This window comes from Charadrius vociferus, unplaced genomic scaffold, assembly GCF_000708025.1.
Source record: "Charadrius vociferus isolate BGI_N301 unplaced genomic scaffold, ASM70802v2 scaffold280, whole genome shotgun sequence".
Classification (NCBI taxonomy): domain Eukaryota; kingdom Metazoa; phylum Chordata; class Aves; order Charadriiformes; family Charadriidae; genus Charadrius; species Charadrius vociferus.
In genome coordinates, this window is record NW_009646340.1 from 1,256,126 (window position 1) to 1,270,531 (window position 14,406).

Genomic DNA, 14,406 nt, shown 5'->3' on the forward strand with positions numbered 1-14,406 from the left:
CTCAGAAGCGAGAAGGATGCCCGAGGTCACGGAGTTTATCAGTGGGATCATCAGCACCGGCAGCATCTGAACAACAAGATGGGCAGGAAGACAGCGAGGTGAGAGGACATGTCAGCATGAAGAGCTCTGAGCAACGCCCAGGTCAGCCATCCCTGGGATTAGACCAGTGAAGAAATGAGTTTGCCTCAAGGAGAAGCCCCAAGCTGTACTGATGCCTGGGCTTTGGTCTCTGCTTTATCACCATTTTTCCCAGCCAGGACTCTTCCCTTTAGCTTCTGCAGGAGTTTGGGAGCACTTGTTTTGCTGTGTGTATCTGTGCGGTCCCACCAGCTGTAGGAGGAGACCTGCCATTAGGATTAAATGCTCCCAAATGGCAAATAAGGCCTGAAGTGTTTGTTAGGGAGCTTCTGCACCTCTCCAAGGCAGCTAACAAGATTTTACTGCCAGGCACAAGAAGTTGACAGGGCCATTACTGGTCATTTATGGTCTGGCCCAGTTTCCCCAACACAAAGTAGACCAAACTGACTGCTCTCAGCTCTTGACAAGGAAGCACACCCCAGTCTGCCAGGAAAGGAGCATCTCCCAAAATACAGCAGTCTGATCTGCTCCTTACCATGGTGGGAGGAAGGTATGGAGGGTGGTCAACAGTCCCTGGGGGAGAGGGGGTGTCACCAACAGCCCAAGGAGGACGTGGGTGATGAAGGCTGTGCTCCTGCTCTCTGGACTCTACCTCTTCTGAGAATAAACAACTCCCCCCCTCCGCCCCCCCAACCCAGCTTTAAGTTCGGTGAAAAATAAAATTAAAGCCAAATCTAGTGCTTTAACTAAATAAGAGCATTTACCAGCTTCACTTAAAGAAACAGGATTCTTTTCACCAGTGTTTATTTGTACCATTCAAACAACCTATTTATTTAAATCTGTGGTAGACTCGTATGTGCAACTCAGCCCAATCTCTGTTGACACCAGAGGTTAGGGAAAAAAAATACATGAGAAGCATGTTCTGCCACTTTGCTGGGAAAAGGCCTTTCTTTGGACTGTTTATTTAATGTAGGCTCCAAACAATTGGCAAAGCAGATCTTACCCTGGTGTGGGGAGATGAGCAGGATCCTGGGAGATGATGGAAGATGCCATTGCTGCAGCGGGTACCCTGCGAGGAGGACAGGGGATACAGTTCACCTCCTTGTAGAGCAGCATTTTTGCACACTGGGGAGAATTCACCCCTCCCCGAGACATCAGCGTTGCAGGGGCTTTGAACTCCACTTCAAAGCTGGAACTGGATTGAGGTTTCTGTAAACCCAGAGAAACAGGTAAATATTTATCAGAGTCAATTAACCCTCCTCATCACCTCAATGGTCATCTATGCGAGACAGCTGGAAGGGTTTTGGCAGGCACAGAGGGAAGCCTTGTTGATTTACCAAACCGCTTCAGGAGGCGGATAGACACAAAACACTGCGGCGAGGAGACCTGGAGGTTTTCCCCTTAGCATAGCCCACGAACTCATAGAGACATCTCATCCTTTCCATCACTGGAGCAAGCAGAAGAGAAAGGTCCTGTTCTTGCCTGGGGAGAAAAGGAGAGAACCAGCACTGCTCCTGTAGCTTTATACCCACTGCATTCACCTGAGTTACTCCAAATGGGCATCAGCTGTTGACAGAGGCTGAGAGCTCATTGTATCTCTGACCTGCTGTCCCAGGTTTAATGGTGGACATTGTGAGCCACCTATGCCAAAAGATGTAACATCATATAACACCCCCATGAATTTATCAAGTTCTAGTTTCTGGCATCTCCCCCAACCCACTTATAGGGGTCCAAGGTGTTGGTTTTGGAACGAGGGCTTTGCTGGGCCACTCCAGTACTGTCCTGGAGCAGCCAGAGGAGGGGGTGAGGAGGACACTCAGCAGCTAGGCCCAGCCACAAAACCACCCACCGGTGCTCCCAGGCTTCCTCTCTTTTATCAGCACAGCATGAAAATACCAGCTCAAATAAGAAAAAAGGAAGGGAAAAACTAGAAACAGCTGAGCACCAGATGAGAAGGATGGGGCTAGGCTTGTTCCTCACCCCTCAGCCCCAACCTGACCCGGCACCCCCCTGCTCGGACATGGTCCCTGGGGCAATGCCGCCCTCCCTTTCTCTCAGCCAGAAACTCGTGGCTGGATGTCGACAAGCCCAAAAGGAAGCACTGGGGCTGTAACAGGGTCCATCTGGGGACTGTGTGCAGCCCCTGAGGGTGTCTCTCCTCTTGGCTCTGGGATGCACGCTGGGAAGATGCTGGGGGAGGCTCTGGGGGTGCCCCCCTCCCAGCTCCTGGGGTGCGGTGCCCCCGCACGGCTCTCGCCTCCCCTGGTTTCAAGGCAGGGAAAGCCGGGCATGACCGCCCCGGCGAGCTCAGCTCGACCGCAACACATGGGCAGCAGATGGGACGTCAGGGTGAAACCGCGCTCTGTGTCTGCTGGGGAAGCGGAGCGGGGAGATGGACGTGCCAAAGGCAACAGCTGTCTCGGTGAGCTCAGTGTTTGCTGTCCTGCGAGACGCCAGCCACAGGTCAGATGGGCTCTGTCCTTTCCTTCCCTGAGCACCTCCCTCCGACCTGCCAGGTGCCTCTGCAGGAGCTGGCATCAGCACATCTGATAGCAAGATGAAGGCTGGGTTGTACCAGGCTTGCCCGTGCGGGCTAGTTAAATCTCACTAGCGGCAGCAGGAAGGACAAGACAGCATGAACCTTATCAGCTGTGGTCCTTATCAGCCACTACAAGACCAGGTCCCCGTGGGGCACGTGCTCCAGGTACTGGTGTGTGCCCAGCTCCACTGCTGTTTTCACGCCATCTCTCATGGCACATGGGCAAGGTCACGCTAGCAGGGATGTGCCAGCAAAAGCCACCGTCAGACCTCTGTCGCTGCATGGACACAGCCCAAATGATGGACAGAGCTGCTGATGAGCTGCAGGAATCCCCCATCCAGCTCCCTCGGTACTTCAAAGGGCAGGCACGGGGGAGCATAGGCTCCGGGGAGCTGCCAGCACTCAGAGCATCCTCAGACCAGATAGGTATCTGCAGATAACCCAGTTCCAGGGTTTTCAGGAACTCACATGTCAGCACGTCCCCTGGTTGGGGAGAAAAGACGCTGGGGAGCATGTCTCCGAGATGTGGAGAGAATTGCTCCCATTTTGGGTGTGTTCAGTTAAACTGCAGATCATGGGGTTGGACCTTCCAAGGCTTTGACTGGAATCCAATTTCCTTCTATATCTTCCTAGATATGTGTGGAGTTTTTTCCCCAGTGTATTGTAAACCCTCTCATTTACACCTGGCAGATCAAAGCACATGCACATCAGGGAGTCATGCCCTGCTAGGACGGTCACCCCTGTGTCCACCCACCAGGGGTGTCCTGGCTGAGGAACCCAGGTCATGCACTGACACACCAAACCCTTCCCCAGGGCCAGCAAAGGGGAACATCCTCATACAGGAGCCTTTCCTGCTGTGAGTACCCCGGGACGGCTCCCCTCCACCAGCAGCAGGGATCAGCTGGTGGCACTGGCACGGAGCACAGTGCCATTTGTCCTGTCTGGCACCGAGAGCCCTGGCTGGGCAGGTGGGCAGTGGAAAGCTCTCTGGGGTTTATAGCTATGTTTCAAGCTCTTCAGGCAGGAATAATTGACTTCCAGGCAGGTCAGCCCTCAATTTAAGAGAGTTCATGGGCTTTTTGTTGACATTAAGCTTGCACAGGGCAGGATCTGCAAGTAACCCTTGGCGCTGCCACTGCGGCCAGTGACCCAGCCTCTCAGCGTGAAACAACACAAACTCTGCCTCTCTGCCCACGGCAGAGAGGTGACAATTCCCCAGGCACACGCACCAGTGAGCACCGACACTTGCAGATCGTGGGCAATGGGCTGACGGCAGAGGGCCATCTCTTTCACTTGAAAGACAGGGAATATTGGATCCAGGCTCTGCGCTGCAAGTGTGGGTTTTCTTTTCCTCTGGGCACAGATCACCGATAATGATTTTGTGCTGTTTGCTGCTTCTTTTCCACATCAAAACCCCGTGGGATGGCCCAGCATGGGAAGGAGGCATCGGTGCACTCCTCACCACCTCGGGCTCTTCTTGCTGAGCTTCTGCATCCCAAAACCATGGCCATGCCCATCTCCCAGCCTGACCCTCTCCCAGCTTCTGCAGCACAGCGCAGCTCCACAGAGACACCGTGCCACAGACCTGATGTGTCTCGCCAGGACCTCCAGCTGCACGGCTCCTCGGAGGCTTTTATGTTCTTGGAACAACAAAATTTATCACTTGTGGCAGACAGGGTGTCTAAGTGAGTTCAGGGACGGCAGCCGCTTCTCGCAGCGTCTGGCACAGGCTGAGCCCAGGGAGCTCCTTTCTTTAGATCACCCAGCAAATACTTGTGGAGTCAGAGCTCTTGATTTCCATTCCTTTATACCTCACATATGTGCTTGGCTCAGCCTCAGAAGGTTGCTTTTTGGACAGTCAAGCACATGCAGGCCCCCAACATGCACATTTTGCCGTAATAAATGTGGAGTCCAAGACAGAGGAGGAGCAGATGATGCCTCGGTAAGTCTGGCACAAGGCAGCAGTGATGGTATGTCTACAGGCTCTGCAATCCCTGGTGTGCCGGAGCAGGGGCTGCACAAGCTGTGTTTATAGGGCAGCGTGGTCGTCCTTGGGGGAAGGCTAAAGAAATATAGCAGAAAAGAGCATCCCAAGATTCTCATTTTCTGCTTTTCCAGCTTTTGTCCAGCTTTGAGTAAAAGGGCTCTTGCAAACATCTGAGCCTCCATGCTTGAACCTTAGAAATTTCATGTCTACGCAGACAGAAATCTGGTGGCTTGGATCCAGCCATCTGGACGTGGGAAAGCTTGGAAGTCCCACGAGAAAAGGGAGATTTCTTGGCAAAGATTCACAACAAATCTTTACGGGAGAGTGGAGTGGTGAAAATACAAAGTGTCCATCAAGATGCTCCCGTTCTGCAGGCTGAAGCCAGGCAGCCCTGAGATGTGCAGGTACAGCAAGAGGTTTTAAAAGTGAGCAAAAATATTTGAGGCTCATTTCAGCTTGAATGCCAGAAATAGGCAGATGTTGCAGAAATCCTGCTTAGTCCTGCCCTGCTCACCTGGACGGGCAGGACTGGCTCGGAGGCAGTGCTGGTCATCGGCAACCCTCAAAGCCCTCTAGTAGACGTGATCAGCATGATGGTATGGATGGAGAAATATGTATGGAAAGTGGTTTGCTCACTGTCACTCAGGAGACCAAAAGCTTCAGGGTTACAGCCCTGTCTCACCCGGTAGGTGCTCTCTCCACCGCAGCACTGCTGGCCTCCCTGGGGAGTCCCAGGAGAGCTGAGCTGCTGCCGTTGCTCAGCTTTGTGAAGAGATGTTAATACACCGAGAGCCCATATGGGCACATCTTTCCTGCCCAAAGCTTCCTCATCTCCTCTGGGTGACCCTGGGATCTGCTGTGCTGTGTCTTTTCTCCTGCACTACCTTCCTGTGCTCACCAAAGTCTGCTTTTCAAGCTGGCCAGGCTTTGAGTGATCACCACCCACCTGAGCCACGTCCTCCTCCCTGCCAGACATACCCCAGGCAGACCCTGGGGAGAAGCAACACCTTCGGGAGACCCTGTCTGAACATCCCAGGACATGATAAACCACTGCAAACATTACCCTCTTCCTTCAGAGCCGGGGAGGAAAAGCAGCATCTCTTTTAGCCACATCGTTATTTAATCTGAGCCAAACAAACAAACAGCAGCAACTTTTTTCTGTGGAAAAAAACCCACATTTTGCAGCTGGAGCGAGTGAACCGTGCGCTGGTGGGGATGGTTGGAGGGTGTTTGCTGGTGCTACAGTGGGGGCCTGGGCACGTGAGCACCGGGGCCACCCCCAAGAAGAGGAGCAAGGGGAACAAGACCTCCTTGTGCAGCCATGACAAACCTGCCTGTGAACTGGTGCCAGGTGCTCAGTTTCTATCTTAATTTTGGTCTTGGAAAAAAAGAGAACGGACTGAATACACAGGGGCTGCAGTCAAGCTGTGGCACACACCCATCCAAGCAAGAAAATTACATGGTAAGGCTGCCAGGCTGTCCTGACTTCACTTTGCCGGGTCTGGACTTTCGGGGTTGTGATCTGATAGCCCCCGACCGGCAGCTGATCCGGCCCTTTGCCAGAGCTGCAGCATTTCCCGACCATTACACAGGTAGTGTGTACTGTGCCAGATGCCGAGGAAAGAAACGATCTCAGCTCGCTCCGGGTGATGCTTTTCGTGCAGGCTGGTTTTGTCCCACAGGATGGGGAACTCCCACCGGGACTGCTGGGTGGGACCGCTGGGTTTCCCACCACTGATCCTGAAAGCCGACCATGAGGGGAGCAGGCGATAAGCACAGTAAAAAACCCCACACCAGCATCATGTTTTCAGGGCTGTTGAATCTGGTGTGTGTCCGTGTGCGTGGGCAGGGCTGGGTGTGGGCTGCAGCCCCATGGGCGAGCTGTGGGTGTGCAGTGGGGATGGGGGCGGTGGGGTGGTGGGCACGGTGCTGCTGTGGGGTAGGGGGTCTCGGTACCCAGCCTGGGTGAGGCTGGCAAGGAGCTCACCCCTGATGTTTGGCTCCCAAGTTTGGGTCTATCTTGGTTTGGGCTGACTTGTGATGCGATGCGCCCTTAGATTCTTCTCACATTGGCAGAGTGCGGCGAGACCATCACGCACCCGCAGTGCCGGGCTGAAAAATAAATTGTTAGCAAACAGCAAATTAACTGTCTTCTGAATTGTGCTGAGGGGAGCTTCTGTGCTATTTGTTAAGTGGATTTCTAAACTTAGCCCAGTTACTGTAAAAAATACCTTTGCGAGAAACTACCGTCCGCAGCACTCAACTTCAGAGACATTTATTTCTAGAGCCGGCGGAAAAATTTCTCGCCTTTCAAAGGCTCCAATTATATCTTGGTGCTGGCTGGAACCAGTGGCCTTCGCAGCTTCCTCACAGGCAGTCGCGGGCTGCTGGTGGGGACCACAGCTCCGACGGCGCCGTGGGGGATGGGGGAGAGGTGGGAGGGCTGATACCCACCTATTGGCCAAGGAGATCACGTAGGATCACATTAACCTTGATGGACACCTTAGTTAATACCCCAAAACAACTGTTTTTTACTTTGTACCACAAAGGCATTAGTCCCGCTGCGTTTTCAGCCACAGTTGCTGCTGGCACTAAAGACTCCCAGGGTCGGGCTCCTATCAGGACCTGGCCAGTTGCACCAGTAAAAGAAGCAAATCACAGCTTGTGGAGCTGGTGTGGTGGTGCCCAGGTGGCCTTGGAAGACTGGGTCAGTCGCCAGACTGTGGGCATGGCTGCTCTGTGCCATCCCACCAAGCCCAGCCTGGGTGGTCAGACCCACACGTGCGGGCTCCTGCTCGCTCTCCCGACTGCCGGCTCCCCGCAGCATCGCTATGTATAAAATGGGAAAGGGGAAATTTTTTACCTTTATTTTTAGTTTTTCTCGTGTCCTAGCAAATATGCAAGTGGAAACAGCAGGTTATGAGAGGACACTGCACCTACTGCAGAGGCAGGTGCTAGGCATTGTATGAAAGCTTCCAGGACTGTGGGCTCAACTGGGGAGAATGCAACTGCCTGTCCCTGCCGACGGATGAGCCCACCTCTGGCACAGGAACAATCCTGTGGATGGATTTTACAGCAATGTCCATGGATTACAAACAGTCCTACAAATCAGAGAGGTGTTCAATGTCTTTGTGATCAGAAAGAGCAGGGGGCAGTAGTGAAGCATCTCACGTTTGTTAATGGAGATGCTCTAAACCCCAGAGTTTGGGCTAGGCTTTAAAGGGCACGTGCTGCCGCTGTGTTAGCCTGCTGTTGTAGGCAGGCCACGACACCTTGACTAGTTGAGATAAAAGTTGGAGAAGACTTAGAATCATAGAACGGTTTAGGTTGGAAGGGACCTCAAAGATCATCAAGTTCCAGCCCCTCTGCAACTACACCACGTTGCTCCAAGCTCCGTCCAGCCTGGCCTTGAACACCTCAGGGATGGGGCATCTAGACCTCCTCTGGGCAACCTGTGCCAGTGTCTCACCACACCCAGAGTAAAGAATTTCTTCCTAATATCTAATCTAAATCTACCGTCTTTCAGTTTCAATCCGTTACCCCTCATCCTATCACTCCACTCCCTGATAGTCACTTGCTACCTTTCCTGGAGTCCCTTTAGGTACTGAAATGGGCTATAAGGTCTCCCCCGAGCCTTCTCTTCTCCAGGCTGAACAACCACAACTGTCTCAGCCTGTCTTCATAGGAGAGATGCTCCAGCCCTCTCATCATCTTTGGACCCACTCCGACAGGTCCATGTATTTCCTGTGCTGAGGGCTCCAGAGCTGGACACAGTATTCCAGGTGGGGTCTCACCAGAGTGGAGTAGAAGGGCAGAATCACCTCCCTCGACCTGCTGGCCATGCTGCTTTTGATGCAGCCCAGGATGCGGCCCTCTCCAACCTGTGCTGCTGATCTCTCCACTGTGGTCCATGCTCCTTTGGCTGCACATTCAGGGTCACACATGTGGTACCGCTGGTGTGAGCTGTTCCCCATGGCTGGCTCGGGCACTCCTCCCTCCTGCCATCCATCCCCTCCTCCCCGTAGTCACAGCCCTGGTGGAGGTGAAATGTTCTTCTGCAAGGGGCTGGTAGCATACGGCCTGGGCTGTGCTGCTGCTTCCAGCTGGCCACGAGCAGCAGAAACGCTGCCCAGGAGACACGGTTGCTGCCCAAGTGGGCCTAACCCAAGATGGGTTAGGCCATCTCCAACAGCAGGGTTCACATGAGCCTGGGGTCAGGAAAAAATCTGGTAGAAATCAATAACTGAAACTGAACCCTTATAAATAATACTGCAAGCTCTGGCCAATGCACCTGGGCTATCTTGCTTCAGGTTTGCTCCAGAGCTTTGCTCCCCATGCTCAATCTTGCCTCCTTCCTGGTGTGACTGTGCTGCTCTGGCACGGGGGAAGTGGGTTCTTGGGTGTGGAGATGAGCTGGTGGGCACAGCAAGGGAAAGTGAGGTGAACGTGCGTTGCACCTTGGCTTTCTGCTCCACCCTGGGTTTCAATGGTGAATAATAGGAACAGTTCAGATCATGAAAATTCACAATTTTAACTACTTCTCATTAAAATTGTGAAATTTCCTTTGAGAAACTTGCTGTGTTCCTGTGATGTCTGAGATTATCAGGGAGAAGAGGGTTGATGCTTGTCTAACTTCTTTAATTTTGATGAAGAAAGGCTGAATTCTTTGGAAAAGCCCATCCCAACATGGTGTCCCCGTGTTCTGACCAAGAAAGGCGCAGTTCTGCTGGCAGCCGGGAATTCATTCCCCCCGTTCCCGCAGACTGGGAGGTCACCACGTCAGCATGAGATTTGACTTTTCTACACCCCTTCCTCCAAGGCTCAGCTGGCTTCAGAAAGGGATTCAAAGTTTACAAGGAGCTGATCCTAATTAGCAAGAAGGATGACTCTGAAGTCCTCAGACTTCAGAGGTTCTCAACTGACTGGTCTCAGTTGGGTTACAGCTCAGCGGGGTGTTCCACTCCGGGGAGATCACAAAGAAATGTGCAGGAGTTCAGTCAGGGTTTTCTGACGTCACAACATACAGAGATCAAATCTTCTGACCTCTATGTCAGAAGGAAGATCTCCTTTCATAATGCGTGAGAAGGAACCCAACTCTGAATATCTTGGACCTCTACAGGGCTCTAGAAATGCAAAAAGCACTCAAAAGCCCCACTTCCCTTCCCTGCCCGGGTGGGCACAGAGTAGCTGGAGCTGTTGGTGGTGTTTGGGGAAACGAACAGCTTTCAGCAAAGCTGAAAAATGAGCCTCTCTGCCAGTTCATAAGAGGGGGATATTTTACTAGAGCAACAGGGTTTGTGCATTACCTGGGAAAACAGTTTTGTTCAAACAGGGCTTTGGTTTTGTTTTATTTTCCCCAGTAAGGGAAGGCTCCTGCTATGGGAAGCCACACCAACCTCCTCCAGGCATAGGGATTCTGAGAGACCACAGCAGATCCCATCCCTCAGCAAAGGGCAAAGCCCTGCTCAGTCCTATGTGGGCTCACGTCACCACCTGCCACCTTAATACATGGGTGATGGGTGATGGCCGAAGCCAATGGATGGCAGAAACAAACATGACAGAGGAATACTGCAAATCCCATTGTGTCTTATCCAGGGGTGAGCTGCTACGTGTGTCAGTCTTAAAAGCATCGATGGGCATCTCTGCCAAGAGAGTGCTGTGAATCCAGTGATTTATCTCTTTTTTTTTCCCCCCCAGTGCTCATTAAAATGAGAATTTGCCGGCCCTGCTGCTGTATCCAGCTGAATGTGTGTGCTTCTTGGCTCCCACCAAGGTCCTCACTGCAGATACCGTGTGCTTTGGCAGCCGGGCCAGTCTGGGCTGCAGGATATTACGCCTGGCAAGGACACAAACCCCTTCCAGTTCCTGGAATTTGGATTGTCTCGCGGAGTGCTGATTAAGCAGTGCTTTCAATCTGCACCCAAGACAAAACCCTCGCCTTGTCTCCGCGCAGAGGCTCGGTGCGGCTCGGCTGCTGCGTGGCAGTGGGAGCTGCAGTGGGTTTGCTCCCCCTGAGCCCCGGGGAAACAAAAACTCCCCAAAAAATTCTTAAACGCAAAGCTTTGCAGTTCACCGTACTGGACAAGCGTTCGCTGCTCAGGAATCTGTCTTTTGTGAAATAATAAATCATTAAAATACCTTCCCCATAACGCAGCCCCAGTGCCCTTCCTATGTCGGTGTGCACTTGGTGGCAGCTGCTCCTCCCAGTATGCCCAGACCATGTCCCCAGTCTGCCCAGTTGAGATCGCTGCTGCGTGTCCTCGTCTGCCTTTCTAATCCGCTGGGAATGAAACTGCCTTTACCAGCCCTACTAATGAGAGATTTGATACCTGGGGTTGAGCGGAGGGAAGCAGCCCCGGTGTGTGCCGTCCTGGTGTGGTACAAAGGACTTTCCTGCCACCAGCCCCTGGAGCTGGCACTCACCTCCACGTATGGGTGAACACAAAATTGGGGTGTCAGCAAACGGGATGGTGCTTCGCCCAGCGCCTGTGGAGAGCTGACTGGTGTTTTGGGGTAATCTGGTGCTGGGAAGGTGAAGCTGAGATGGTTAGACCCCCCACAACAGGCAGCCCAAAAAGCCACCCTGACACCCTGGCGTGCCCAGCGCTGCCAGCACACGGGGTGCTGCTGCTCTGCGCACCGAGGGGTCCCCTCCCGCCACGCCGCAGCCGGGCCGGAGATGCCTCGGCAGCGGTTTCCCTGTCTCCTTGCTGGCACAACCATCTTCCCTCTCGCTGGGTGGGGAGTGGATGGAAATATCCCTCCGGCATATGTCTCCAGCCGCTCCCCAGGGCCCACAGCATCTTGAGTTGCTTTACGGGAGAGCAGATGCCAGGAAAAATATACACGGGGGACTATTTCGGCAGAGGCTCACAGCAGGGTGAGACTATTGCTATAGCATATCAGCTCAGCACCTGGGTGTTACTCCCGCTCCACATTCGGGTCTGCTCCTCCCCAAGCTCCTGGTTGGATTTTGTTGCACTGTGGGTCTCGGGGGCTGCGGGTGAAGCCATCCGCGCTCTGGGATGTGCCATCAGTCCCAGCACAGGGCAGGAACTGCATGGCTGGGATCCTCGATTCTTCTGGGATCAGTGAGGGCGAGAAGCAGCGATGGGCTGCTGCTGTGGGACTGCCTTCTGCTCCCCTCCTCCCCAGCAGCCTCCTTGTCTCCCTGCCCGAGCACCAGCTTTGCCCTGGGCACGCTCTGGTCTCAGCTCTATGCCTCCATCTCTGTGCCTCCCACCAGCTCAGGAGAGGGAGTTTGGGCTCGGTGCTCCCCTTCCTGCACCCGAAGAGCCAAACCCTGGCTCCAAACCCGCCTGTGCCCTGGTGAACCCAGCCCTGGCGAGTGGCGGGGCGAGCACCTCGCTTCCCTGGAGCGCTGCGGCATGGGGCGATGATGGCAGCGAGCCCTGCCATGGCTCACATGCGGCTGCTTGCTCTGGCTCGGGGCGCGGTGGGAGGAAGAGATGTGACAGGCATTGCAAGCAGCCCCTCCAGCCTGCCAGGCTTGCATTTTTGTGACCAGTAATAATTCAGCTGGCCCCGGGCATCGTGACTGCCGGGATGTTATAGGGAAACGCACTTGATGCTGCAGGATTGTCTACAGCTTTCAGACTTCTGCAGCCATTTCCCCTCCCTGGGGACAGACACCCTGGGGGGAGCACAGCTGGCTGAGGAAGGGCTCTTGTCCCCTGGCGAGATGTCCCTGGCGGGGCATCGCCAGCCCAGGACAGTGGTGGGGACATGGGCAGAGCCCCCTGAGGGCTGTGGCAAACCCTGGTCCCTGGGGAGCCCAACCAGCAAACGGCTTCATTTTTAATGGGGAGATGTGCTGGCTCGGGGACATGTGTAGTCACCAGGTCCCTTCCCAGCCACCCCTGGCAAGGGACATCTCCACTGTCTGTTCAGCTCACCCCAAAGCAGGGTGACCCTGTGTCTCCTGCTGAGCGCCAGCCCCGCTGCCACCGGGGCAAAACCCCCTCCGCATCCCTCGCCGACCTGGGATCACTTCCCAGCTGGGGGGGATGAACAGGAAAGAGACAGCTCTGGGAATCTCTCTCCACAGACAGCTTGAAACCCCCCCCCCCGCCAGCACGTGCATGGCTGAGCGTGCCCGCCTGCGCGCCTGTGCGCGCCGATGCATCCACCAGCCTATAAATCTCCTAGCAGGGCTCCTTCCAAACTTCAGGACGTTCCCCAGGGGAAGAGTTAAGATGCAGCTTTTGCGTCAGATGCCGCGGCGGGCTGCCCGGCGGGACTAGGCTAAACCTCTCCCCCGCATCTGCCCCAGCAGGTTGTTTGCAAAGGTCAATCCCACCGGTCGCTGCCACCGCCGCCGGGCTCGGCTGCTCTTGGCTCAGTCCTCAAGGTACGTAGTCAGGGGAACATCCTCCCCGCTGCTCCGGGGAAGGGCTGGCAGAGATGTTAGGAGGTGCATGGGCTGACAGACAAGGAGATATTCCAGGATTTTTCTCTCTCTCTTTTTTTTTTTTTTTTAATTATTCTGTTTTTTTGGTGGTTTACTTTCCTTTCCTTGAGATAACAAGTTGTTAGGATTTCTCGACGATGCTTTTAAAACTCCTGGTGCCTTTCTTTATCTGTGTGAGATTTCCATTTGTGCTGGGGATTTACTCAACACACCAAACGCCTGGGAAGTTACAGGGCAGGCGGCTGCAGCGAATATCTCAGCATGCTCCTAATTAGCCCCTGCCTGGCAGGTACGTGCGATAAGTGAAAAAATGGGGGAGATTTTGTACTGATTTTGGTACTGTTTTTTTTTTTAAAGAAACAAGAAGAAAATTCAATTCCCCTGTCATCTTCCCAGTCCCAGGGAATTTGCTATGTTATCAAAGAGATTAATTTTAAAAATTTAATTTGAAAAGGAAAAAAAGGGGAAAATTATTTCCATCTTGTTTCGGGAAGTAGTGTTTGCCTGTGAACTGCAAACCTGAGCGGTGCCTGTGTTGTTTCTCTCCCAGGTCCACGCGCCGGCAGCGGGGACTGGCGATCCGCCTTGTCCTTGCTTAACTCCGTGCGGGAGCTGACAGCCGCCAGCCGATCCCGCCGGCCGGGCTAGCATGACTGTGCTCCACTTGCACCTGTACCTCACTGCCTTGGGCTTCTGGATGTCACAGCAGTCCAGCTCCTTCCTGCTGCCCAACGCCACCGAGCTGCTGTCCCCCCCGGAGGGCAGAGCTGCGGGCCTGTTGTGGGGCGTGGGGGTCCCCCGCAGCCGTCGGAAGCGATACCTCTCCCCCCGCGACATGAGCGTCATTTTGGACTACCACAACCAAGTGCGGGCACAGGTGTCCCCCCCCGCCGCCAACATGGAGTATATGGTGAGTCGGGCTCCGGCAGGGTGTTTGTGGGTCCACAGCTCCTGGCTGCTGCGGTGGGGTGGAGGGGCTCACCCATGATGTGGGCACCCAACCTGGTAGGGACAGGACACCCACACACTGGTATGTCAGGGTGCTGCACCCAATTTGCAGATGAACGCCTGTCCCAGGGGACGTTTTGCATCCCTGGTGGAGCGCAGACCCATGCAGCCTCTGCGCACAAGGGATGGAGTCCCAGCAGGGTGATGTTTCCACCCGGTGGCACCACTGGTCCTATGCCTGGGACGTCTGGGAGCTTGCTGGTTGCGGGATGGCAGGATCCATCCAGCCAAGCTGCAGAGGTAGCATTAGGGGAAGGGAGGTGGTTACAAGCATGAAAAGCTCAGGTCCCAACCCAAAACCCAGGTGGGAGCATTTCCCCTAACTGTAGCTGGGAGGGACGACCGCATCCCAAGCTCCAGTGT

The 14,406-nt window shown here is 54.3% G+C and overlaps 1 protein-coding gene across 1 annotated transcript in view; it reads left to right on the forward strand.

Moving 5' to 3' along the window:
* Positions 1–13,684: 13,684 nt before the first annotated feature.
* R3HDML (R3H domain containing-like) overlaps positions 13,685–14,406 on the forward strand; it is a 3,845-nt gene continuing 3,123 nt past the window's right edge. Inside the window, exon 1 of the mRNA XM_009888720.1 lies at positions 13,685–13,945. Coding sequence (XP_009887022.1) covers positions 13,685–13,945 — 261 coding nt within the window. The remainder of the gene's footprint in view (positions 13,946–14,406) is intronic.